The 25,620-nt window shown below is 37.6% G+C and overlaps 3 protein-coding genes across 3 annotated transcripts; 1 reads left to right on the top strand and 2 right to left on the bottom strand.

The window, feature by feature from the left end:
- Nucleotides 1-4,004: 4,004 nt before the first annotated feature.
- On the bottom strand, nt 4,005-14,728 carry si:dkey-28n18.9 (sorting nexin-6). The gene is made up of 15 exons (XM_041783514.1): nt 14,637-14,728; nt 14,340-14,534; nt 13,985-14,095; nt 13,729-13,836; nt 11,922-11,982; nt 11,662-11,786; nt 9,017-9,100; nt 8,856-8,930; nt 8,717-8,747; nt 8,472-8,559; nt 8,320-8,359; nt 8,144-8,230; nt 5,290-5,379; nt 5,030-5,095; nt 4,005-4,913 (listed from the first exon to the last, which is right to left on the bottom strand). The coding sequence occupies exons 2-15, from the start codon at nt 14,343-14,345 to the stop codon at nt 4,773-4,775; spliced, it is 1,113 nt and encodes a 370-aa protein (XP_041639448.1). The 5' UTR covers nt 14,346-14,534; nt 14,637-14,728; the 3' UTR covers nt 4,005-4,772.
- Nucleotides 14,729-14,792: 64 nt separating this feature from the next.
- Nucleotides 14,793-18,195, bottom strand: LOC121507266 (dnaJ homolog subfamily B member 9-like). The gene is made up of 2 exons (XM_041783515.1): nt 17,580-18,195; nt 14,793-15,168 (listed from the first exon to the last, which is right to left on the bottom strand). The coding sequence occupies exons 1-2, from the start codon at nt 17,818-17,820 to the stop codon at nt 14,876-14,878; spliced, it is 534 nt and encodes a 177-aa protein (XP_041639449.1). The 5' UTR covers nt 17,821-18,195; the 3' UTR covers nt 14,793-14,875.
- A 55-nt stretch (nt 18,196-18,250) lies between these two features.
- Nucleotides 18,251-24,970, top strand: zc3h10 (zinc finger CCCH-type containing 10). The gene is made up of 3 exons (XM_041783513.1): nt 18,251-18,440; nt 19,851-21,146; nt 24,006-24,970. Exons 2-3 carry the CDS (start codon nt 19,992-19,994, stop codon nt 24,516-24,518), a joined length of 1,668 nt encoding a protein of 555 aa, XP_041639447.1. The 5' UTR covers nt 18,251-18,440; nt 19,851-19,991; the 3' UTR covers nt 24,519-24,970.
- The last annotated feature ends 650 nt before the right edge of the window (nt 24,971-25,620 follow it).

The following is a 25,620-nucleotide window of genomic DNA, read 5'->3' as shown; positions in this document are numbered from 1 at the left end:
TATAATAGATGCCTTTTCAGGTAAATAGAAGCTTTCTGATAGGGGAATAAAACCACATAATCATAAAATTCCTCCATAAACTTCTCACATTTAACTTTTACTGTGCCTCATTAAAACCAACGCACCACAAAAATGAATCACAAAACCTTAATGGTGAAATTGTTGGGTTTAATGATCAACAAATGTGAGTACTATACTGAGAGCTAATGTCCTTCGTTACTGGCTCAACAATTCAAGGAATAAAAAAGAAAAGACAATGATGATTCAACATTAACTTGAATTTTCCTCCTACATTGTACAAGGGGATATACAAAGGAAAAATTCTAGGCTGGGAAAAGAGATGTAGCTACTGAGATTCAGTGATTATTTTCTCAAGGGATGAACATTGCAATTTCTCACAACTTGATTTGCATTTTTAGACTGCTAAGAATTAAACAGCCCATTTTTAATGGTCTTGTTCCCATTTTTTAATTCATTCACACATTTAAAATGTAAGGCTTTGGATACAGTGTCTTTTAATCATTTAGTCTATCTTTCATTGCAATATTTGAACAACCTTTAGATGGAAAGCAGTCACATTTGAAACTGAAGAGATATCTATTCATTTACAGTGCCTATAAAATGTATTTATCCCCTTGGATGTTTTACACTTTTTTTCATTCAATAAATCAATTATCGTCAATATAATTTTGCTTATTTGATAAAAACTCTTTTTACAGAAATCTTTTATGTCAAAGTGAAAACATTTCTACAAAACAAAAATATGTAATGTAAAATAAGTGACTGCATAAATATTCACCGCCCTATTAAGTGACTGGCCTGATTCAACAGAAGTCCAGTCAACTGGTGCTAGTGGTCTCACAGTTAGCAAAATGTAGATCACCTGGGTGCAGGGAATGTGTCTCAGGTGGTTGCAGTATAAAGACACCTATGTCTGGAAGGTCCAGTCACTGGTAAATCAGTATTCCAGGCTACCATTATATCATGGAGACAAAAGAATACCCTAATCAACTCAGAGAAAAGGTTATAGAAAATTATAAGTCAGGGAAATGATATAAAACAAATTCCAAGGCACTGAACATCTCCTGGAGTTCAGTTAAATCCATTCAAATTCAGGCACATCTTTAAATCTGCCTAGATCAGGCCGTCCTCACAAACTGCAGGACTGTACAAGAAGGAGACTAGTGAGAGGCCACCAAGACACCCTTGACTACTCTGAAGGAGTTACAAGCTTCAGCGGCTGAGGTCAAGGTCAACTTTATTTATAGAGTGCTTTCAAAACAAACAGAGTTTGTGCCAAAATGCCGTACGGGACAAATTCAACAGAGTATATTTAAAATCACCAAATCAAACATCATGACATTGCAAGTGCATTAAAGACATAGACAAATTAATAGTGACATGCCCCTAAGTATGCACGTACATATGGGCATCACACATGCACACCAATTTACAGGGTACAGTTTTTGAAGCAGTTCACTGAATCAGCTGATCATATATGAGATGGTTGGTTGTTCCACAGTGTTGGAGCAGCTACTGAGTAAGCCCTGTCACCAAAAAGTTTACGATGTGATTGTGGGATGTTTAATAGTTCTTGATCTGATGATCTGAGGGGCCTAGCTCAGAGTGAGGTTATGCAGGGCTTTAAACACAAACAGAATTTTGTAAGGGATTCTATAATGAACTGGTAACCAATGTAGGGATGCTAGTATGGGCGTGATGTGATCTTTTTTTTATATCTACAGAGGAGTCTTACTGCAGCATTTTGGACAAGTTGTAAGCTGTGTATAGATGACTGATTGATGCCAAAATAAAGTGAGGTGGTAGACACTCTTTCTCAGTCAAAGCAAAGAGAACACCACTGCTGAAAAAACTTTAAATAATAATGATAATAATAATAATAAAAACTATTGACTAGAGTTCATCATAATACATGTGGGACACTCCATGGTCAAGATGAAGAAAGTTCTTTGGTCTGATGAGACCAAAATGACGCCTTTTGGCCATCAGACAAGACACTATGTTTGACACCAAACACTGCACATCACTATAAACACACCCTCCCAACTGTGAAGCACGGTGGTGGCAGCATCATGTTGTGGGGATGCTTCTCGGCAGCTTGCCCTGAAAAGCTTGTCAAGGTAGAGGGTAAAATATATGAGGCAAAACATAGGAAAATCCTGGAGGTTAATCTTACTCTGTCTGCTAGAGAACTACAGCTTGGGAGACTACTTATTTTCCAGCAAGACAATGACCTTAAGCATACAGTAAAAGCTACACAGAAATGGTTTTAAGACAACAAGGTGAATGTTCTAGAGTGGCTGAGTCATAGACCAGACCTCAATCCAATAGAGAATTTGTGGCTGGACTTGAAAAGGGCTGTTGACACTAAATTCCCATGCAACCTGACAGAGCTTGAGCAGTTTTGCAAAGAAGGATGGAGTAAAATTGCTGTGTCCAGATGTACAAGTCTCATTGAGACTTATCCACACAGACTCAGTGCTGTGATTGCAGCCAAAGTTTAATCTACTAAAAACTGACTTGAAGGGGGTGAATATTTATGCAGTCACTTATTTAACATCACACATTTTTGTTTAATTGACATTACTTTGTAGAAATCAGTTTTCACTTTGACATTAAATAAGTTTTGTTAAAAAAAAATGACCATGATTGTTTAATAAAATCAATAGAAGGGTAAAACATCCTTGAGTACTTTTTAGAGTACTTTCCACTACATTATGTTAGTCTTACACTGTTAAAGCTTGGTCTCAGCTGGAGGATCAGAGCACAGAACAATGACGCTGCCTACATCAATTACCCCATAAAAGTGCACAGTAAGAGGATCTCTATATACACTTCTCTTGAATCATCAGTAATACACAAGGAAACTTGTATACACAGCCTGCAGCTTTGAAACTTAAACCTTCTTAAGACTACCTCCTGACCAGTACACCACCCAGCCGCACTGCAGCATTTCCCTGTTGAATATAATTATTTTTCATTTTATCATTTATTAGAAAGGACTTTAATGTGTATCATCTATACACCACCCTACATTCCTCTCCTGTTTAACTTTATTCATTTTATATTAAATTATGATGATTTTAAGTTGGACCAAAAACCTACTTATGGTGAGACAGTGATGTTTACCACTACACCATCCCACAGTGTATCTATTTTCCATTTCATTGTGACTGCTTTAAGACCAGTAAAGACCAAAATCAGAGATTGAGGAGACAGCCATCACCCTTTCATCACTCATAAAATGAAAATGAAATACAACCATTTGTTAAAGTTTTGTGATTTTATCTTGGGCTATTGAGCATGTAGGCCTGTTATGATGGAGGAGGATACAGATTTAGATTTGATATCAGGTTACAAAACCATCAGTTGAGGACAATATGCGTCACTCAGTGCCAAATGTAGGCAGACTTTCATCCCAGCCAAGAATATACCAAATATTTGGTTTAGGCGGATAGCAAACATATTGTTGGTGCTCCATGGCATGACTGCCCTTTATCTACTCCCACAGTGTCAAATGAACCAAACCTCCTCTCCACTCGCTCTTCTTATGAGATCAGCCATCTATCTCTCTCTGTGACTCATTTCCTGAAATGGGAACCAATCCTCCTTATTCAGCCAAAAGAGAGATTACAGGCCGGAACAGATGAGATGAAGAGCTCAGCAGTGCTGAGAGATGGGCCTACAGTCCACAGCAGACCGACAAAGGGAGGATGACATTGTGCGAATGTGCAAGAAATCTCAGTTAACTGTGTTGTACTTGTGTGCCTGGCCTCAGGTGTCATGCTATCAAAAGGGAAAAAAAAGAGCAACGGTGAGAGAGTTAATTAACGGATATTCACAAAGCTAGAATAGTTTTAAAAGCTGAACAAAAAGCTAGAGCAGAGTGTCCTTGCTGCTGCGTCCTTGCAGGAGCAGTCAAACAAACTGATTAATGATCCAGGAGTGAGAAACACACACAAAGGCAAGCAGGTACTCTGGGAATCAATTCATCACACTTTATTTTGTGTGACCCTGAATGGTGTAGCTGCAAGAGAGCTGCACAATACAACTCTCAGCACAAATGTATGAGCATAGAATAGCACACATGTACACTCTGACATACTCACAAAGGCCTTAGCAAAGAACAAGTCCACATCAGAGAAATGAAAACCATCATTTCAGCACAGAATTTATTGGTAGTGCAAAGATGGAGAAATTATCAGCCTTTTTTTATTAGGAAGGCTTCAATTCCATGGAAGCCTTGAGTAGACATGCATCCATACATATGATTTACTCCATTCTCTGTGATTGCAATGGAATCTTGACTTATTCAACTCTTTATCAACTCACAGGGTGACAAATATGGTTATCCCATGATAACAGATTAATTTATCTCATTATCTCAAGGTAACAAAACAAATCTTATCATGATAACATGTTGGTCACTGATAGATATGACCACATGTCATGACACCATTGCCCACACTAATGAAGTAAATTAATCCTCTTTCTAGGTTCTTTTTTGGGATTTTTCAACCTGGAAATTACTCATTCCTAGGAAAACAGATTCATTAAAATGTATGCATGTCTGCATAGGGCTTCCATAAAATCCTCTTAAACTTGCATATTCTCTTTTTTATGTTCAGTGTTTGTAATTGATTCCATTAAGACTACTGATTACAGCACAGCATACTGAAGTGCATGCTTGGGTCATATCCAATGCTACACAAACACACTAAGAACACAATATAAAGAATGAGCCATCAAGGTCACTCGGCCATCTCTTTAAAGGCCTGCAGGTGCTGGCTGAACTGATCAGCACCTTCTTTGGCTGTGACCAGCTGTTTCTCACACCACTGAACCAGAGCCTGCTTCAACATCTCCACACGCACGGTTTGGAAGTGTTTAATCTTGAAAAAAAAAATAGATAAAATGCATGTCAGATATACACTTCATGTAGCTTCACAAACAGAATGTCCACTTTAGACTCTACAGAAGGGTAATGGAAATAATCAGGATGCTTTACCTCATTTTTGGCCACTTCACTAATTAGATCAAACTCCTCCATTGACACTCTTTTTGCTTCATTCATCTGGTAAATATGATGAGCATGTCATCATCAGTATACATGTTGTCTGAAGCACTGTAAAATTACATTTGAATCTAATGTCTTAACAGCATTTCTCTCATCCATCCTCTTACATTGAATTTCAGCAGAACAATACTGACACCTGCTGGTGACATAAAATTAAGTACACATTAAAATGCATGGTTTTACACACTCACAGCAGCTTTCTTTGCAGGTTTGGCTTTCTCTGCATTCTTCATTGCATGCTCCATCTCAACCAGTTTACAGGTTCTCCTGAAGAGCATTTCCTGTAAATGAGCATACAGCAAATCAGTATAAAATGGCATTAACCCATGTCATTTTAATAGAAAATTTATGTAACAAGGACAGATAATCTTATTTATTAGAATGCCCTGGCAGCAGCAGATATGACAGTTTCAGACATGAACATCATGGGTCAAAGCATCTGCAGCTTCATGGATCCTCCTCCAAAACTTCAATTTACTTTTTAAGCTCAAAGAGACCAGCTTCTCCAGACTCCAACCCTCCTGCATCACATCTCAACATGCAGAAGCAGCGTACCTGACACTCATTTCAGGATGTGCTTTACAAGAAGTAGGAAGACAGAAGGTGGGTTAAATATGCAAATGATTTTTAAACATTTACCATGAACCTCGATGCTTTATAGTATCTAGTTTTCTAGAGATGGAGGGTGTTGAGAAGATGCATGCATTTATAAAACCTCACCATAGTCCATTAAAAGCACAAAAATAGCAGCATTAGCTTTTAGGCAGCTGAAGTAAAATAAAATGCCAGCTTCCGCCAACTTACACGCAAAATGAAGCTTTTACTAAGCAGATGTATTTATGACCATCTACCGACTCGATCACATCACCCTGAAATGTAATTACATATGGCAGCAGTTCCCAACTGTTTTTTCTTTTCGGCGACCCAACTTGTAGCTAAGACAAGCTGAGACACCCCCCAGGACTACATGTAATATAAGTGATACAATGATGTAGTGTTAACATCCATACTAATTGTTTTTATTGTTTAATATAAGTTAATAGGCCTACTGATGAGTATTCTTTCCAAAAGATCCTTGCCATGAACTATATATATATATACACACATATATACAGTGCTTAACAAATTTATTAGACCACCAGTCTCTATTTGTCTCAGAGACCATCCAGGATCATGAAGTACCTTAATGCGGACTCTTTCATTTTCAGTGAGCTCTTGACATTTTACCATTTTGAACAGGAATGAGGAATTTCAAACTGAATTCACCTTTTTAGACCCAAATTTGAGCCGGCTCACTGGGCTTCTCTGAGAAGTCAGAAATTAATCGAGCATAATATTCAACCACTAAAACTCATTTTTCTCTTCAGGAATGCAAGTAAATAACTATAATTTGACATATTAATCAAGAAATAAATAATGTGCTTTACTATTTTTTCTGTTTTTTTGTAAATCAGTAAATTTGAAAATTCATGGATAACAATAATAATTCTATTTTAGCATTAAAATATTATTTCAGTTGAAGAGCTTCTACATATTGGTGTATTAACATTGCAGAAACATAAAAAATAATTTTGGTAATTACCAATGCTGTTAATTTAGGGCAGCTGTGGCATAAACCTTACTTTGGGTGGTCTAATAAATTTGTCAAGCACTGTATATACATACATACATACATATATATATATATATACATATATATATATATATATATATATATATGTATGTATATATATATATATATAATTTTTTTTTCACAGCTTGATTGTGTGATTATGATTCCTATGGTAGTGTCCAGCCAGCCAGATGCAGCACTCATTATACCAGTGTTCTTCATAATGATTAAATCTCTTATTTTTCTGATCAGTGGTATCAAAAAGTGCAGAAAATAAATGTTTTTCAGTCAAATTTTTAACCTAAAGAGAACATCAGCTCTGATTTGCACAAACATGTTAGCAATAGTGGGCAGAACTGCTAAGGAGTCACCACTTTTCCAGCAGTCACTACTTACTCAGCGAGACACATTTGTATCTAGAAGATTTTGGGGGAAACATGCTCTGAATTTTTTTTTTCTTTAGCATTGTCATGGAAATCTGGGGGGGGGGGGGTGTTTGATTGTTTGGGGGACTTTGTATGGAAATATTCAGGCATTTTCATGGATATTTGAGAATTTCTCAGAATTTGTGTGAATGTGAGAATTTGAGTGAAAACGACTGTATATTATTTTTGGTCAAAACTAATTCCTGTTCAAAGAAAAGGCTGAGCTTTTAAACTGATCAGGTCCAACTAATCCCAGATAAGTGTGAGAAACTAAACAAGAGCGCAGGTCCCAGGAGGTTAATGATATTTTTTTCGCTCCTACATATCGTTTGAAAATAGATATCTATTTCTTAAAAACTCAATATATTTCCCTGATCTTGTCCTCAGCTCATCATTTTGGGTAATTTCTCATAACCCAAAATGATGATTCCCCCTGTTGCCCCGTTTCTATTCTCCTCTGTTGTTTGAGTTGAGATAGGAAAGGAATATTTTCTGAATTTCCTTTTGCAAATGGACTTTAGCTTGTATTGTGCTTTCCTACAGCATAGTTCACACTTACCCATTCACTCCACACGCATACACTGATAGCAGAGGTTGCATACACATTTACATGCCACCAACGAAGCACTGGGAGCAGAGTGGGGTTAAGTGTCTTGCCCAAGGTCATATCGACATGTGACTAGAGGAGATCGAACCCACAACCTTCTAATTGCAAGACGACTGACTCTACCGTCTGAGCCACAGACACACTCAGCAGGACTTGTTAACTTGCTTTAAATGCTGGAGATGGTTGTGCATTAATAATATTAATGTCCATGTTTGAAATCTTTTATGCTCTGATTTGTGCTAACACATATTCGGCTCAAAGGTGTCAAAAGCTCATCTGTGCCAGCTATTCTTTTGAGTTTTCTTTCATCAGAATCCAGAATCAAAGTCCACTCACAAAGAGTGTCCTTTATACTTTCAAGAATGTCTTATGAGAAACAGAGCCTGATCCAGATGACGTACCTTTTCTGACTCCTGGTAAAGTGAATCCAGTTCCAGGCCAAGACCCACAGTGTTCACGTCATTGTCAGCAACACTTGCCATATTATTCTAAACAAAGCAAGAATCAGTGTGCGGACTGACAAAGCTATGATGAATCAGGATGTTCAGTTTTGTTCTATTAAAAAGAATAAACCCACCTTTAAAGACTCAAAGACCTCAGATAATTTCACACAAGCCCTGCAAAATAAAAGATGTTTTTCATATTTGAGTTCATACGCAGTTTTTCAGTTTTCATGAACATTTTACTTCATGTGATGTTTGCATGTGCCTGATGTTATTTTTGTCTCACTTAGAGAAAGCCTGTTTGGCTGGATCCTCGCCTGGTTCCACAAAGACATGCAAGGCAGTAGAGAAGTGCCCACAGGCCACAGCTATTTCTGCAAACAAATAGAACACACACACACACATACAGAGTTTGGATAAACACAATTAGGATTTTTGTGTGGAGAAAACTTTTGTACCACCTGTCCTTCATAAACATCATCTGCAATTCATGTCTGTATTTCTAAACTTTAAAACCAAAAATCTCCTTACTTTGCTCGGTCAGCACCAAATCCAGAAATTTCTGTATTGAAAAACATAACAAACAGTCTTATTTTCATAAAATGCAACTTCTCCTGGCTTTATAATAAAACTAAGAGGAGGCAAACACACAAAGAACTGATTGTCTCACCTCAGCTGCAGTCTTGGTACAGCCCGTCAGAAGGATGTTATGATCACGCTCAGTTTGAAAGTAATCATCCACATCCTGCGGACACACAATATCACTTTAAAAGCCATAACATAGAGGTGTAGAGGCTGTAAAATGGGTTTGTACAAGTCCCTGTTGTGTACCTTATGGCCTTCTTTCCTCCTTTCCTCCACAGCATGGCTCAGCCGGTTGAAAATACTTTTCCTTACTCTGTTTCTGCCCGCAGGCTGCGAACAACACAAATAAATAAGAACAATTGTTAAAGTAAATACTACTCCTGCAAGGTAAACAGGGTGCATGAAAGTTTACCAACATGAGAGGATGCCTACAGGCCAGAGAGTGATGATGCAAGACAACAACATGAAATTCATCAAAATGAACACTGATAGAAATCCTGAGATGGTGTTGCTTTTAACTCTAAACCTTCCTGTGCACATAGATTACATCTATATAGTAAACTGTGATCAAACATTTATACTACAGTTCTGTATGCTTGTGCTTACTTTTTTATGACTATGTGTCATTATAAAACATTCATAATAAAGATTAGAATTTCCCACTAAATTTGTTATAAATTCCTGTTCTTTATTAAAACTGTTCACTTTTTATTCTGAAAAATCTCATTGAGTAACTCATCAATTAAACCTTGTTTGAGGCTAAAGTTTCAAACAGGAATATCCATGGCATCTTAACCAGGCCTACCCACAGAACTGGCTGAGCCCCTGAAAAACCCAGTAATGGGCCATCCCCAGCTGTGTTTTAAAATCAGTGCAGGCGTGTCAGACCAGTAGCATTGGTGCTAGCGTCCTGGGTAACAGTTACCTCAATTTGGAGCTGAAAGTGTGTCAGGCTGTTATTTGGTTCTGGTGTTCAAGTTACTTACTCATACCACTTAAAGCCTTTTTTATATCTCTACACCTTTTCTTCCAAAATGTTTGCCTCTTTTAGCCAACTTTTGCCCCTTTCAACCTATTTTTACATCGGTTTAATCCCTTTTCACAACTTAAGTCTCACATTTTTGCCACTTTCTAACTGCTTTTCACAATCTTTTCACCCATTTTACCCTTTTTTGTTTATATTAATCATGGTTTGCCTTTTTATCCCGTTTTTGCTTTTGTGAACCCACTTTTGTCACTTTTACCCAATTTCTACCATTCTGTAACCACTTTTACCACGTATTTCTGTCTATTTTGCCACTTTAAACACGTTTTTGCCAACTATTTATCTGTTCAATATGTTCTACTTTAATCTCTGGCATCCAAACATTTGTCCACATCATGGCTTATTTATGAAGTCTGACATTACTTTCCAAATGCTTTAGTCAGTGTGCCAAGTCACATCATAAACATTACCATAAAAACGTGCATCTGTTTTAAGAAAAGTGTTTACATTATTAAAAAGGCCATATTTTACTGCAGCATAGATAAATAAAAAATGTGCTTCTTTGACAGGAGTGGTTATTGTTGAGGTTAAAAATAAAGCATGGTTCTTATCATAGATTAACTTTATAATGGACCATGATTTTCCTGACCTCCACAGGCCCCCAGCTTGGCTGGCTTCCAGAAAGCTTTCCACTTTTTCCCTCTTATGGACGGCCTTGATCCCAATACAACACATATTTTTGAAAAATATTTTATTTCGTTGTTTCATGTAGATTTGGCGCTTAAGAAAAAAAAGAGGATCTAGTAAAAAAAAACAACCTTCAAAATCGTCATTAATTTACGAGAGGAAATAATATACCTATGTTTTTTTTTACCTTAAATGTTGTAATTGTACATAAACCAAAACTTAGAATTTATGAGATTATACAAATCAATAAGCTGAAAGTCAAACCATTGTTACCAGTTTAGTTGTTTTAAAGTTGTGATTTTAAACTGCTGTAGATTCAAGATGCTAAAACTTGAAATGTATGATTTTCTAAGGTCAAAGTTTAAGGTCAAAGTTTAAGACTTTTAACTCAGAAAATTCAACTTTTGACTCTGAAATTCTGAGTTTGTTTTCTTGTAGATAACTGACTTTAAAATTTCCAAGGCTTCTATTTTCCAAAAGAAAATCACCTTTTTTTTTTGCTAAAATAAACAGATTCTCTTTATTTTATAATATTCCAGGGGGTCCTAATACACCATCATTGTGTTTCTTATCGTGAATTTAATACATTTATGCACATATAATTTTGACACCTCAGATCACATAACCCACCCTTTAAAAAGACATTCAATATTATTGACCTATGAGATACTCTTATTTTCATCATTTTTTTAAATCCAGTTTTATTAAAGGGTTAACCCTTTTTACTACAGAGCACTTAATAATGTTTTGTCTTGTCCTTTTGATTGTGTGTGAAACAAGGCTAACTCAGTCACTGTCAACCAAATTGCCTATGGTATAAATAAAATGACCTTAACTTATAGTTTTGCCCCTTAGAAACATTTCAGTGACTTAGTTTATAACATTATAACACGTCAGTTTGATAATTCTTAATCTACAGACAACAGTGCTGTTAGATCAGCACCCTAGTCCACATTACAACTGATATCAGACCGGGATACACTCAACAGGCTCCTCCAAATGGGCACGAGTTCAGGTTTGAGAAAACGGTTGTATTATGTTGCTACCTTGTCTCTTTATTCCCTCTGAAACAAAGTTGGTGAAAGTTTAACAATTTATTGCCCATCTATCTCATAAAAACATATCACGTTGCATCCCACTGCTATATAAAAGTACAATCTTTTGACAGTCTTAAAGTGTATAGTGAGAAAAAAACAGGTGAATATTAGTGTTTACTTACGTCTGAGCTGGTCAGAAAAACTTCCACAGCATTATTTTTGCTGAGTGTGCTATGGGCAGCAACTTGCCGCAGGAAAGTCTCTAGTGCTTTACAGTATGGCTGCCACTCTCCTAAACCAAAGATGCCTGCAGGAAAAAATACATTTATGTCTTCACAAACACCTCATCACAAAGTGACTCTATGTAAGAAAAGAGACATCCAAATACACTTTGAGTTCATTTAAGTATTTAATTTGTGTCTGTGATTCTCAGTATACTCACCAAGCTGTTTCATCACCTTGGCAGATGCGTTTACCTGAGCCTTTGGAGGAAGAGGAGGAAACTTAAAGGAAAAAAGAGATAAGACATTTATTGTTTCACATATTGACATTCAAAGTAAGATTGCTTCTTTTTTTTTCTCCAGACACAATTTCCATTCAGTTCATTTTTTTTTGTAAACATGTAAAGCTCCAAGCAAAAGATCCGCAGCCATAACCCAAGACAGCCTGGCTGCAGAAAGTTCATCTCCGAAGGCCACTCTCTCAGGTCGTTAATCTGAGACACCGTATATCTCAGAACAGAAATACACGCTAAAACTTTTAAAATAAAATCTGATTAAACTTCTGTTAATCCTGACCTGCATACCTGATTACAAAACATTTTATAAAGCTAAGTAAATCTGCTCCTTACTGGAAAACTGCCTGTCCTCCATGAAAACATTCTAACACAGCAAGCATAGCTTACATAGCGCTGCATAAGCTATGTAGCTAAGCACACAAAGCAACTATGTGAGCTACTTAGGTATGTTATTGACATAGGAATGATAGCTATGCTGAAGCTCATATTGCTAAAGCTAACCTAACCATAGCTTACGTAGCTACATAGATAATGTTGCTAAAGCTTAGCACACAAAGCAGCAATGTTTGCTAAGTAGGTATGTAAACTACGTAGCTACATTTGCTTTAGCTATGTTTTGCTGAAGCTCAGGTTGCTAAAGCTCACATAGCTACATTGACTTATCTAGTATAACATTAATTATGTAGCTAGTGTAGTTATATTAGCTTTAGTTAAAGCTAACAAAACTACAGCTAGCCACTGTTGTGCAAATACTTTTAAACGGGTCTATACATAATTTATTCCTGGATTAGATCTATGACCTCTTCCTGTTTTATTTACATTTCATTCAATGAAGTGATTTTTAATTTTTGCAATGTGGTTATTTAATAAATGCGACTACCAGACTGTTTATGAATCAAGTGGAATTTTCTTTTTAAATTATCTAAATCTGTAAATACATTGTACTGGTGAATTACAGCACCTCTTTTCTGAGATATACATCATTTAGATGAATGGCTTCCTCATTATGAGATAAAGGAGGATGTTGAGAAGGGAAACAGAAGCATTTTAAAGCTTCTGTCAGGAACTTTTGGTCTGCATTCCTCTTGGTGACCCCTGTAGACAAAGCAGTGCCTCTTACCTGATGTTGTCCTGCCTTATTTATACAGTTACATGTATTTCTCATGTAGAATCTTTGCTGTGGAAATTTTAATAATAAAAGTAAGGTTTTTTTTTTTGGTAATGTAATAATGATACTCCATTTGATGCCTACCTCCTGGCAGTGGTTTCAACTGTTAAATTAACTATATACTAAGAGTCAGTCTTGTTTGTTTGGAACTTATTTGCTTTTTGGTCATAAAGACACATCAGTGAAACATCTGTTTGTTTCATAACCAGGGGGAAGCTCCACACAGGAGCTTTAACATGACAGCCCCTGGAGCTTTAAAAAAGACAGTCAATATTTGGTCAGTGTTTGGAGTTCACACTTAGGCTTAAGATACAAAAAAAATGTGTTTCTGAAACATTTTGTTTCATGTTTGATACCATCTTACCATTGATACCATGTTGCTCTACTGATGCAACAATAGATTAGAATTAGAAAGACTATTAGATGTCGATATGTGAATGTAAACTGAATTAAAGAGTGAAAAATAGACAAATTCTAATTTACCTTTGAAATAAACTTATGGATTATGAATGTGTGCATGTATTTAAAAGAGGGGATTGCATGCCGATAAAATAAAATACTGACTATGACTCCTTGGAGGGCAGGCGCATCCTCCTGAGAGCAAATATGGTGCTGCAGCCACTCAAAGTCATCATAGGTTCGGTCCACATGGTACTCCCCTGTCCCTGACAGCTGCCACACAAAACAGAGACAGCATTCTATTTAAAAAAAAAACTATATTTTTATAACACTCAATTAGATTAACTGACAGCAAACATTCACCTAGATATAGAGTGAATAAAATATGCATCTATGACATATAAACAAATGGCCCACTCACCTTTTGAGAAACAATGAGGAATGTTAGTGTGTCACCATCTTTCAGCACCTCTGTTACCTTAATGCTGTCACTCTGGACACTCAGAGCAGGTGTTGCTTCTTTAGCCTCTTCCTGTCATACAGAATGTGGTCAGAATATCAGCAACAGTTTGAGCACATCTCTAATTAAGCTAACTGCTACATGTTAACAGTTAAAAAAAAAGTTAAACTTATTTTGAGACAAAAAAAGACCTTCAAATTTCTATGTGCCAACTGTGTTTAAAAGACAACATTGTGCATATTGATGTCTGCAGGAGGAAAGAGCTGTCACATGATTGTCAGAGGTTTACAAGCGAAGGATTTTAAGGCATACTCACCATCATCGTGTAACTTGTAAAATAATCTCTCCAGGTTGCCTTTTTATGCTCTCTAAAAGGCTACAATCCCTCTTTATCTTGCTAAAACTCCTGTAAGCTGTGTGGATCTTTTGTCTAAATGTTGGCTTCAGAGAGCTCACGCTCTTACCGCTGAGCAGGCACAGGATATCCTTTGGGTCAAAGTGCACACTGGTCCTGTAAGAAATAAAGTCAAACACAGCCAAATGTAAAGTGCTAGCTCGGGGAAAAAGATGTTTAACTTGTATGTTAGTCAGTAACTGAGGAGCTTGGACACACCCACACAGGAAAACTAGCATAACGGTCCAATCAGTTCCCCCCAGCTGTCAACTTTAGAGCCTGAAAGAATAATGTTTGTCCATACAATAAACAATGGTGCCTAAAGGCCTAATTATCAGACTTTATAAATGCTCAATACAAGATGCAGATACTGAGTTAATTTTTTACAAAGAAGGCTTTATTATCAATAAAAAACAATACATTAATCATCTAGGATACAAGAAAGTGATGCAGTAAATCTAGTAGTCTTCATATTCGTCGCTGTCATGGAACAAAAAGCTGAAGCCTGGCTCCTGGAAACTGTAATGCTCATATGCACCACCCCCTTCCTCCTTGAAACTCCAGTGAAAGACCTCCTCCTCCATAAGAATACTCTCATCAAAGTGGTGGAAGAAGTCTGCAAAACTGAAGTGGAAGCCTGTTTCAGGTTGGTCCTCAGGGTTAAGGGAGGTCTTGTCACGGTTTAGGAAGACTGCATGGCCGACACTGTCATACTGCCTTCTCTGCTCCTTGTCAGAAAGCACCTTGTAGGCTGGAAGAGTGAACCACAGAGTTTGGATGGTTAGATAAAGAAATAAAAATACAGTTTGCCATAAGTTCACAGTAGTCTGTGATGCTGCTGAAACTCTATTGCATAAATGTAGATTATTCTGTTTATAATTGTTTGAAATATTCCAGGGCTGTCAACCGCTAAAATGTATTTTTAAATTGTGACTAATCCTTGAATTTCTGTAGTTATTAGTGAGAAATCTCCCCCTTCAGTGATGTTTTCAAATTCCACTATTTTGCATTTAAACTGATTTTATTCCATTTTGGAGTTTGTACTGTCATAAGCTGAGGGTGACTGACTTCCTGTTTGGATACAGACCTGCTTTTGTTTTCAAAGAGGGTTAGAAGATGGGAAAATCTTGAAGATTTTTAAATGACGAAACCACAGAAAAGGAGCTTGTTATGAATTATAAAGAAAATACAAAATCAGTAAAAAGAAAAATGGATGACAACACAAGGTAAAGATCATTTTTGATTTGAACACTGAGCTGTCAGTGAGTTTTTCAAAGTGAAATTAGACATCAAGACAAAGTGGTGTAATTTGTTTACTTCACTTTGGCTGCAGGGAGACATTACAGTGGCATCAAAAGTGTACTGAAAGGGACAATAAAAAATGTAATTAAAGGCAATTTAAAAGATGAATGCCCTATTTATGGACCTTAATTAATCACGATTAATGCATTAATGCCAAAAGCCCTACTATTCAATTTTGGGCATTGCTGGCAGAAGGGATTAAATGACATCTCACAAAAATCATAGAGACAAAAGGGGGGTGGCTGGGGGCTAACCATTAAAAGAGGAAACCAGGCAGCCCAGCTATAAAAACTTTAAAATAAAATAGAATAAAAAATTACTTAATTTTCAACATTTTTCATACTCGGAGTGCCTGGTTTCCCTTAAATGCTCAACATAATTAAAAATCAATAGAAATATCCATCCATTATCCACGGGACTTATCCCATTTGGAGTAGCAGGGACTGGACTAATCACAAGTCAATCACAGGGCTAACATATTATCTGCGCTTATTTTTGAGGAGGTGGATATGTCATATCCAAAGAGCTTTGGGTTCACAGTTGAGATCTGGTATTCTTCCTCTGGCCATTGTTATCAGTCAATTCAAAACTGTCCCCAGATAACTCAGACTTTGTGAGTTGTGTGATTTTGCAGAAAATGAGTCCCATTTATTTTTTAACTGAGCCAAATTTGATGACATAAGAGAAGTAATGCTTCATGAAATGGCCCTGAAATTCTGCAGTTACCTGATGAGCAAACCTGGAATGCCTATTCATATTTGGTGTGTTTAAACTTTACGATTTTGTCTCAAAAGTCTGGAAAAGACAGAAAGATACTTTAGTCAATAATTAATAAATAATATTTGGTGTGTCTCCATCCTCCTTTTCTATTCTATGATAATGAAAGAACTACTGTTGCACTCTGACCCTGGTTTGTTTAAATTCTTGGAGTCATGTACACCCCTATGGGCCGGGCATGTGATTGTATGTATGGCACAATAAGAAAATAGAAACTTTAAACTATTATTCACACTCACATTTTAGTCACCATTTAACCTGTATATGTATGGTCTGTGATAAGAAGCCAGCACTAAGCAGATCTGATCTTAAATTGTAATGGGAACATTTAATCATGACTGTGGTTGGGTACTATTGGGGTTTTTACTGATACTGGTGCTAAATCAATACTTTTTAATAGGTGACGATGCCTGAACAGTTCCTGAATTGATACTTTTGTGAGAAAAGTTTGAAAGTTTAAGAGTCAGAGGATTAATACAATCTGTCTCAGTATAATAAATAATCAAGACAATAGGATGCCAATAGAATATATGTACAAATAAGGGAAACAGGTGTAACATCTTAGCATGTTTAGTGCCTTTCCTTTGGAGTGGCAGGGATCATGTAGGGATGGTGATGTAACAAAATTAAGCACTGAAATCTGTTTTGTTGGTTTCATAGGTATCAGATGTGTTGGTATCAGTTTTATCAGCTTTACATGGTGCCTGCTTTTTCTATTCTGTGAACTGAGTGGGAATTTTAATTTTTAAGTACACATTGCCTTCTTATAATATTCAAATAGGAAACACATTAAAAAGCCTTGCTTATACAAAATCTAAAAAAAGCTGTCTCTGTAGTGTGAAGTAATTCACTGACTTCTACTCCCTCCTGCAGACAGACATTTGTAACATAAGATGTTAAAAATAACTATAGAAAATGTTTATTTTTACAGTGAAGTGATCATAAAGAAGTTACAATATAAAAAGCATTAACTTACAATAGCTTTAGTAACAGAAAACGTACTCACACCGGCGGGGAAGAGGTCAAGCAATTACCTATTTGTGCATCTTAAACACATAATAATAATGTTTCTGTTATGTTTACCTTCAGCAATCTCCCTGAAAGTCTTCTCTGCATCTGTACTCTTGTTCTTGTCGGGGTGGTATTTTACTGCCAGCCTGCGGAAAGCCTTCCTTATCTGGCTGTCACTCGCTGTGGGCTCAACATTAAGAATATTGTAGTAGTTTCTGCTTGTCTCTGGGGCAGCGGTGGTCAGGATTACAGATAAGGAGAGCTGCAGGACCACGCAGGCTTGCATCCAGTGGGAAACACCTTGCAGTGCCATGCTAGGCGACTTCGTGAGGTTCAGAAGAGGAACTTAAACAGAGCAGTTTCACAACAAAGAAATTAGCTGGAAGTAGAGCTGCCTTGTGGTTTGACAGCTCATCCTCATTGGCACTAAGTCATCAAAACTACACGTCAGCGCTCTGCAGGACTGTAGGCTTGTGTTAACGACAGCAGATGAGAGAAATATGCAAACAAACCCAGGTGATAGCTGGAGAGTCAAGAAATTGTGCCCGTTTCAGCTGAATTACATACAAACTATGATCGTTGTAGTTAAGGTAGACATTCGTCGAATGCTACAATTGAAATGACTTAAATTTCTTACGAATGCTTTAATTTTATTCCGTAAAATGTTGTAACTTTTAATCATATCACCATAACCACGAGAGGGCGGTAAAAACATTGCCAGAAAAGTACAGCGGAAGAGCGTTGTCTTCTTCTTCGCTGGTGACAAAAGATGCATCCTAAAATGTGGTAAACAGCACGGGGGCCTAGAAGGATTGGCAGTAACTGCATGAGCCTATCTCAAAGAAAATGTTTTAAATTTTGGGTGGATCAGGAAAAGGTTATATCCTTCGTTGGACTACAACGATCTGGACGCTTCTCCTGGTTTCAGTGTTGGTGAGATCACAGTTAGCCTCTTAGCCAGATATGGTTTGCTAGCTTGGAAAGGGCTAAAATTATGCTAAGAGCAAGACGGACACGCTACAACATTTAAGGTTTAACGTGATTTATTCAGGTTTACGAGATGGCAGTCATTTTAAAATCGTCACATTGTTACTATTATTGTACCTTAACTCAAAATAGTGGCTGCTGCTTATTATCCAATGACAAAAACCACGTCTACTGCTTAGTATTTACAAAGTGTAGCTTACAGTCCCACAGTATTAACGTACTCTGTTGCATGTAGAGTATTGCATTTAAAATTCATTACATGTTTAAGTCCTGGTACATGAAAATAGGCATTTTAATGTACAGAAAGGTAGCAAACTCGTTTTAAAGATTAACAAATACCACAGTTTAACTGCTAAATCTAATTTTTGGCCTAATCTAAAATGGTAAAAGGGAAATTAGTTTTATTTTTCATTGGCTAAGTGACTCTGAGAGAGTATTAAAAAGTAAAAGTAAGTCTAGGGCTGGAAAATTAATCGAAAATTATATCATATCACAATATGTCCTGCTGTAATTTTCACATGACAAACTTAAATTTTTCTTTAACATGAAATGAGGTATCATATTTTTGGAAATTGATTAATAAGAGTTTACACTCTTGGGTACACTTTCCATGTCAGGTGACACAACCAAGGTAGAACAGCAACATCTCATTTTACTCTAAAATTATTTTTTTTATTGTAATAAATTATGTTTCCACCTCATTTTCTTTACTGTATGGACCAAGACCTGACTCCTTCTTAGCATGTGTGTCAATGACCTACCTGATATGTGTCCTGCAGTCGTCTGCCAATTGTATGCTGTTGATACAGTTAAATACACATCAGCTAGATCAGCAAGGATAGCTGCTGATCTGTTCAATGATTCTTTGCAATCTGTATCACGATGACTTTAGTCTTCTCATTTGAATATTTGAAAAACTGTTTTAGTACGTTTCTTTGTGCGTAAGCATTCTTGATTAAAATCAACAATGAGCTCATTAGCGTGGTTGAAGATTTAAAGCACCTTGGAATTCTTCTACAGTCACATCTGCAACTTGAAAAACAAGTAAATGTTGTTTTCAAAAAATTAAATTCAACTCTGAATAGTTTACCCACTGAGCTGAAAATGCAACATAATTTTAAAGATCTTAACAAAGGTATCAAATCATGGCAAATTATTCTGTAAATGGTTTTACTCAAAGTACATCGTTGTATCATTTGTAGAAAAGTGCAGCTCTTAAGTGAATGTAATGAATTACTTTTTCCACTTTGAAGAAATACTTGCCTTATCCTCTTAAACTGTGTTCTTCATTTAATATTCCTATCAAAATTTTCTGAATCTAAATGCTTGACATTTATTTCTTTTTGGTACTTACAGGTCTTTGAACAGGAGATTGCACTGCTCTAAGGAAAAGGCTACCCCTGACTCCTCTGCCTGTGTATGAGAACATTTGCCAGGTCACGTCATCCTCGCTCATACACATGAGTGCTGTTTTCCCCTCGCGCTGGGCCAAGCGCCATGCCTGACCGGGACAGTTCCTACCTATCAGGTGGTGGTGGGAGTGCTGGTAGTCTGGGTGAAGAAGGAGGACCTGGGTCCGGTTTGGCAGGGAGCTCAGGGGAGGGCAGAGGGGGTTCAGGAGGAAGCGTTGGAGGCAGCGTATCTGGCTCTGGGAGCATGGGGGGAGGTGGGGCGCTCGGCAATGGTAACAGTTGTGGGAATGGTGGAAGTGGGGGGCAAGGGGCTGGACTGGCATTAGACGGTGTCTGCAGGGACTTCATACGCAATGTCTGCAAGAGAGGGAAACGTTGCCGCTTCAGACACCCAGACTTTAATGAGGTACCAGACTTAGGAGTGCAAAAGAATGAGTTTATCTTCTGTCATGACCACCAAAATAAAGAGTGCATGCGCTCCAACTGTCGCTTTGTTCATGGATCTAAAGAAGATGAGGACTATTACAAGAAAACAGGAGAGCTGCCCCTCAGACTCAGAGGGAAGGTAGCAGCACGACTGGGCCTGTCCCCAATGGATCTCCCCCACAGCCGTGGGGAAGTCCCTATCTGCAGAGACTTTCTGAAGGGGGAGTGCCAGAGAGGCAATAAATGTAAATTTCGTCATGTCAAAAAAGACTATGAATATGAGCCCAACAGAGTTGGAGTGGGGGGAGTTGTGGGGCCTGGAGCCAGTGGAATGGTGAATTCTGTGGGAGGGATAGGTGGTGGAGGAGGAGGTGCTTGTGGAGGAATGCAAGGGCTTGTGGGAGGTGGTGGTGGAGGTGGAAGCAATATGATGGGGATGGGTTGCCCCAGCCTTGGCGGGTGCAGAGATCCTGGTATCTCAGGAGTTGGGGGAATGGGTGTAGGAGGGATGAGTGGTTGTCTGTCTATAAGCTCTGCAGGTCAGCGGCGTTACGACAGGAGCTCCTGCTCTGTGTATGACCCCCTGCTGGAGAGTGGACTGTTTGATGCTGGCTCTCTTGAGGCCTCAATGGACCACACTGCTCTGCAGCTGAAGAGGCGGCGGCTGGAGGGGCTGCGCCTGACAGATGGGAGTGGAGGAGGCCACTATGAACTGGGAGTTCAGGCAACCTTACCACCACGGCCCCTGGAGTGCAGGTTCCTGGAGGAGGAAAACTCCCTGCTGAGGAAGAGAGTTGAAGAATTAAAGAAGCAGGTAAGGCTTGAATGAAAAACAGGTTACACTTTGTTTTAGGGTAACGTTCTCACTATTCGTTAGCTGCGTATTAGCAGCATACTAACTGGTTATTCGTAATTATTAAGCGCTTATTAGTACCTTATTCTACAAGACTATAATTTATGCCCAAGATGTTTAGTTAGAGTTTTCCAATAATAACCTCCTTAAAACTGTGTGTTAATAGCACATTGGAAAGTTGCTTCATATCAGTTATTATTTATTAAGAGTAATTAAGGGAGGGGAACTATTCATGTAGTATTACTACCTTATAAGGGCTATACTAGACAAACCAAGTTAAAATCATAACAACTTCCTAATTTGCTGTTAAGATGTGGTAATTAGGAGGTGATGAAGGACAGGATTAAATAGGACTGGCAAGTCTTTTTTACTAGGGCTGTAAACACATCAACTTTTTAAATCAAAATTAATCTCAGAATTTCTGTAGTTAATTGTGATTAATTGCACCCTTTTTATCACGTTTCAAAATTCCACTCTTTTGTATTTTAAACTCTTGTGTCATTTTTTTTTCTACTGTCTTAAACTAGGGGTAATTGACTTCCTGTTTAGATACATGCCTGCTTTTAGTGGGAGACAGAAGATTTAACATGAACTTAACCACAGAAAAGGGAGCTTGTTATGGATTGAAAATATAAGAGAACATTAAAAAGGTTCAGATGACTTTGACTTGTCCACTGAGCTCTGTAATTTTTTTTAAAAGTAAATCTTGACAGCCCTACACAAATAGTGCCTCTCTCTGGTTTAGATATTTCCACACTCATTTTATCATGAGATATAAATGTACTTTTAACAGCTAGAACCAGATGCTGAAGTGTGTAACACAATGATCAAAACTGAACAGTCCAGTAAAGTGGAACAGTCCAAAAAGCGTCATATTCAAAAGAATTGTGTTGCATCTAATATATCTCATTAACAAAGCGGAAAGGTAGTGTAAAGTATCCTAAGCTGAACAGAGGAGATCTATCAAAGAAAACATTTTATCCAACACAAGACAACTGTAATCGAAGGTTTCCACTGCATTATGACGCTGGCATGCCAGGAGAATGGTTACAACTCAGTCTTAAAGTCAGCGATGTAGACAGTTGACAGACATGTCATTGTTTCAGTAATTTATGAAAAATAAAGTTTCCTATAATTGATGGCAGTAGCTTGTCAAATATGAAAATGTGGTGCTTTAACTTTCTTGGATGAATAATGAATAAACTGTTTTGGCTTTTTGACTTTTATAAGGCACATTCAATCTAAAGGCATAGCCTGTTTTGGGAAATTAACATCTTAAATGTATTACCTACTAATGCATCAACTTTACAAAACAATTCAGAGATTATTGGAGAAAGATCGTTAGTATGAGGCTTTAGGCTGAAAATCTGAATTATTTTAGCCTACCAACATCAAGTATATTTGAAGGGAGCTACAATAACATTAACCCTTTACCTACTGAGTCTAAAAATGTCGATTTGGACATATTTTGTTATTATGGCTGTAAAATAGTCAGGAAATGCCCTAAGTCTAAGAGCTTTTGTCCTTTTTCCCAGGAGTAGTTGAACTTGACTTTTCATCATCTGGTTAATGATTATTGCACATTCTATGGAATTGTCAGCAGTTTAAAAGAAGAAAAACACAAAAAACGATTTGTTTTTCATGGCTTTTATGAGAATAAATGTTGTTATTGCTCATGAAGTTTAGATTTGACATTTGAAATGTGAACCTATACATGTTTAGAACAATCACCAGTCATTTTTTGAGTCTAGGACTCTGGGTGTGCGCATGCCCACAATTCTCAGCTTTAAAACACTGTTGGAATTTTTCTGATCGGACAAACTTTGACAGAGTTACAGTAATAATACTCCAGACATATAAAACTCAGCACCGGCGCCGGCTCAGTAGGTGAAGGGTTAAAGAGTGAATGGAAAATGAGCATAAGTTGGTAAACTTGTCCTGAATTGACTCATTTGGACTTCTTAATCCTGTTTTCACATAATTATGTAGTAAACATCTTAATGGCATAAGTAAACTTGAACTTATTTATGTAGATGTTGCATGATTTGTCTCTGTCAACATGATAGCAGCTCTAGTCATCTGTTTTGAAATTCTGCAACTTGGCTAATCTTTGTCTGCTATTTGGTATTTCCAATTAGAAGAGAGAAACATTGTCTTAACTTTAACTCTTAGTGGAAATAGTTCATGGAGACTTTAATAAGGTTTTAACTGTTAAAACAATGGTTAGATTATTAGTTGTAGAAAAAATCTGTTTGGGGTTCTTTAGTAATACCCAAAAAAGTAAAACTATTGTGCAGACAGGAATTTTGGCATCCCAATGACAAAAATAACCAATACCAACAACACTGATCCACAATTTAGAACACATTTAGACAAATGCATTAAAAACTAACATTCAAATGTTGAAAATAAACTGTGATTAAAACAAAGTGATGATAAAGTGCTTTTGAAAACTCTGTAAAATAATGTATATTCCACTAAAGCTCCTCAGTAACTTAATCCTATTCTCTTTATTTTTAAAATTTTTTGAATAGAAGTCATTTTTTAAAAAACTATAAATCACAGACACACTATATATACACACTAGACTAAATTGGTACATGATCATTTCACAGATTTGAAAGTTAAAACTGTGAAATAAGTGTTAACTTGAGCTGTTGATGCATTGTGAAAGGTTGGTTGCTGTCAGAAAACAGATTTCTTAATTTAAATGTACTCTACACTTTATAATTACTTGTTTTGAAGTTTTTTATTTATTGCTGTCCAGAACCCGGTTTAAAAATGTCTTTCTCTCTAATCCATGTCTGGTGTGTTACTCAGGTTTCTAATCTCATTGCCACAAATGAGGTTCTTCTGGAGCAGAACGCCCAGTTCAGGAGCCAGGCCAAGGTGATGACGCTGTCCTCCACCCCTGCTCCCGCTGAGCAGAGTCTGGCGCCCCCTGTGGGTGCTGTAAGTTCCTACAATCATGGCATTGCACAGACCCACACCACCCTGAGCAGCGCAGGACTGCAGCCACGACCCGTCACCCAGCAAGACCTCGTCGCTCCCACCGGTGCTCCAGCAGCTCCCCCAACAAACGCGGCCCCACCGACAGCCCCTCCACCCCACCTCAACCCTGAGATCACCCCCCTCTCTGCTGCTCTTGCACAGACCATCGCTCAAGGCATGGCACCACCAGTTTCTATGGCACCAGTGGCTGTGTCTGTGGCACCTGTGGCAGTGTCGATGACCCAGCCTCTGCCTGGTATCACCATGAGTCACGCCACCACCCCGATGGTGTCATACCCTATCGCAAGTCAGAGTATGAGGATCACCACACTGCCTCACTAACTGATAAAGTGCAAGACTGTAGCACTCAAAGTCAGACTGTAGCATCCTAACAGGGATTTTTAGATGCTTTTCTTTTATGTTGATGAGACTAAAGTCATTTTAAGAAGCAGCAGTGTTTAGGATACAAACCCAGTACCTCTCCAGCAGAGGGCAGAAAAGACTTCTCTGCCCAGCCTCATTCACTCTGTGCTTTCTTGCATCACTACAAGACTGAATAACCCATGTAAAGTAATCTGTTTTCAAACACAGATATGAAAAAGGCAACAGTGCACACATCTGTGAGGTAATCCATTGTGTTTGAACGATTTCTGAAAAACAGCGGTGCTGTCCTTAGAGGATACACAGACTTTTGAAGCAGCTTGTGTCTATTTTTTGTGAATTGCTCTGGTGTAAATTAACTTTGGTACTTTGCACATTCAAAAAAAAAGAAGAATAACAACCTCTCAACAATACTTTATTGTCTGTATCTTTTTGTTTACAACTGCCTTCACATTCACAGCTCACACAGGTAAGATAAACAATCCAGACCTTGGGTGACAGTTTGTTGTGACTGTCATGATGGTAAAATCCCATTGCTGTATTTGATCGGGTGGAGTCACATTAGGTAAACTTGACTATAAGCTCTGCTTCTCCAGCAGCCGTACATCCGTGTGTCTATTTAAACAAGAGAAATATTTGGTGTTTGAGTGGGAGCTGCCTGGGACTCATGGACCTGGCCTTTGAGCTAACAAGGGATTTAGGGATTGAAAAGAATGCCCAGTCTGCTATTTTAAAACAAAATGGGTCTGCAACAGAAAAGGGTGAAGAATTCGACTTTTGGACTGGCTCTATCTCACTATTCAGATAAGATAAACTTCATTGTCTTACAGAGTTAGAAATCAATTAAGAATAAAATCACATGACCTGTTACGGGACATTATTATCTTCAATGTATTATATCTTAAGGTGTCAATTTACAGAATAATTCACAGATTGTGGTTTACTATCAGTGTCTGTGTGTTGGACCCGTAGCATTAGCACTAATGTCCTGGCTGACAGTCACCTCATTTTAGTGATGACTGTGTTTTAAGCTTATTTTTGGTTCTGATGATTCTGGTGATCG

The sequence above is a fragment of the Cheilinus undulatus genome, linkage group 3, assembly GCF_018320785.1.
Source record: "Cheilinus undulatus linkage group 3, ASM1832078v1, whole genome shotgun sequence".
In the NCBI taxonomy this organism is placed as follows: domain Eukaryota; kingdom Metazoa; phylum Chordata; class Actinopteri; order Labriformes; family Labridae; genus Cheilinus; species Cheilinus undulatus.
This window is presented reverse-complemented; position numbering and strand designations above follow the sequence as displayed.

What these genes read in the sequence shown, in the direction of transcription:
- si:dkey-28n18.9 (XM_041783514.1), bottom strand. An exon ending in CTGCCCTCCAAGGAGTCATA is followed by an intron (nt 11,983 to 13,728) that starts GTCAGTATTTTA and finishes TTTTCCTTTAAG; the next exon opens with TTTCCTCCTCTTCCTCCAAA. An exon ending in TTTTTCTGACCAGCTCAGAC is followed by an intron (nt 9,101 to 11,661) that starts GTAAGTAAACAC and finishes TGTTGTTCGCAG; the next exon opens with CCTGCGGGCAGAAACAGAGT.
- LOC121507266 (XM_041783515.1), bottom strand. Translation starts at nt 17,820, where the DNA reads ATGGCACTGCAAGGTGTTTCCCACTGGATGCAAGCCTGCGTGGTCCTG. An exon ending in TTTCAGGGAGATTGCTGAAG is followed by an intron (nt 15,169 to 17,579) that starts GTAAACATAACA and finishes TCACTCTTCCAG; the next exon opens with CCTACAAGGTGCTTTCTGAC.
- zc3h10 (XM_041783513.1), top strand. Translation starts at nt 19,992, where the DNA reads ATGCCTGACCGGGACAGTTCCTACCTATCAGGTGGTGGTGGGAGTGCT. An exon ending in TTGAAGAATTAAAGAAGCAG is followed by an intron (nt 21,147 to 24,005) that starts GTAAGGCTTGAA and finishes TGTGTTACTCAG; the next exon opens with GTTTCTAATCTCATTGCCAC.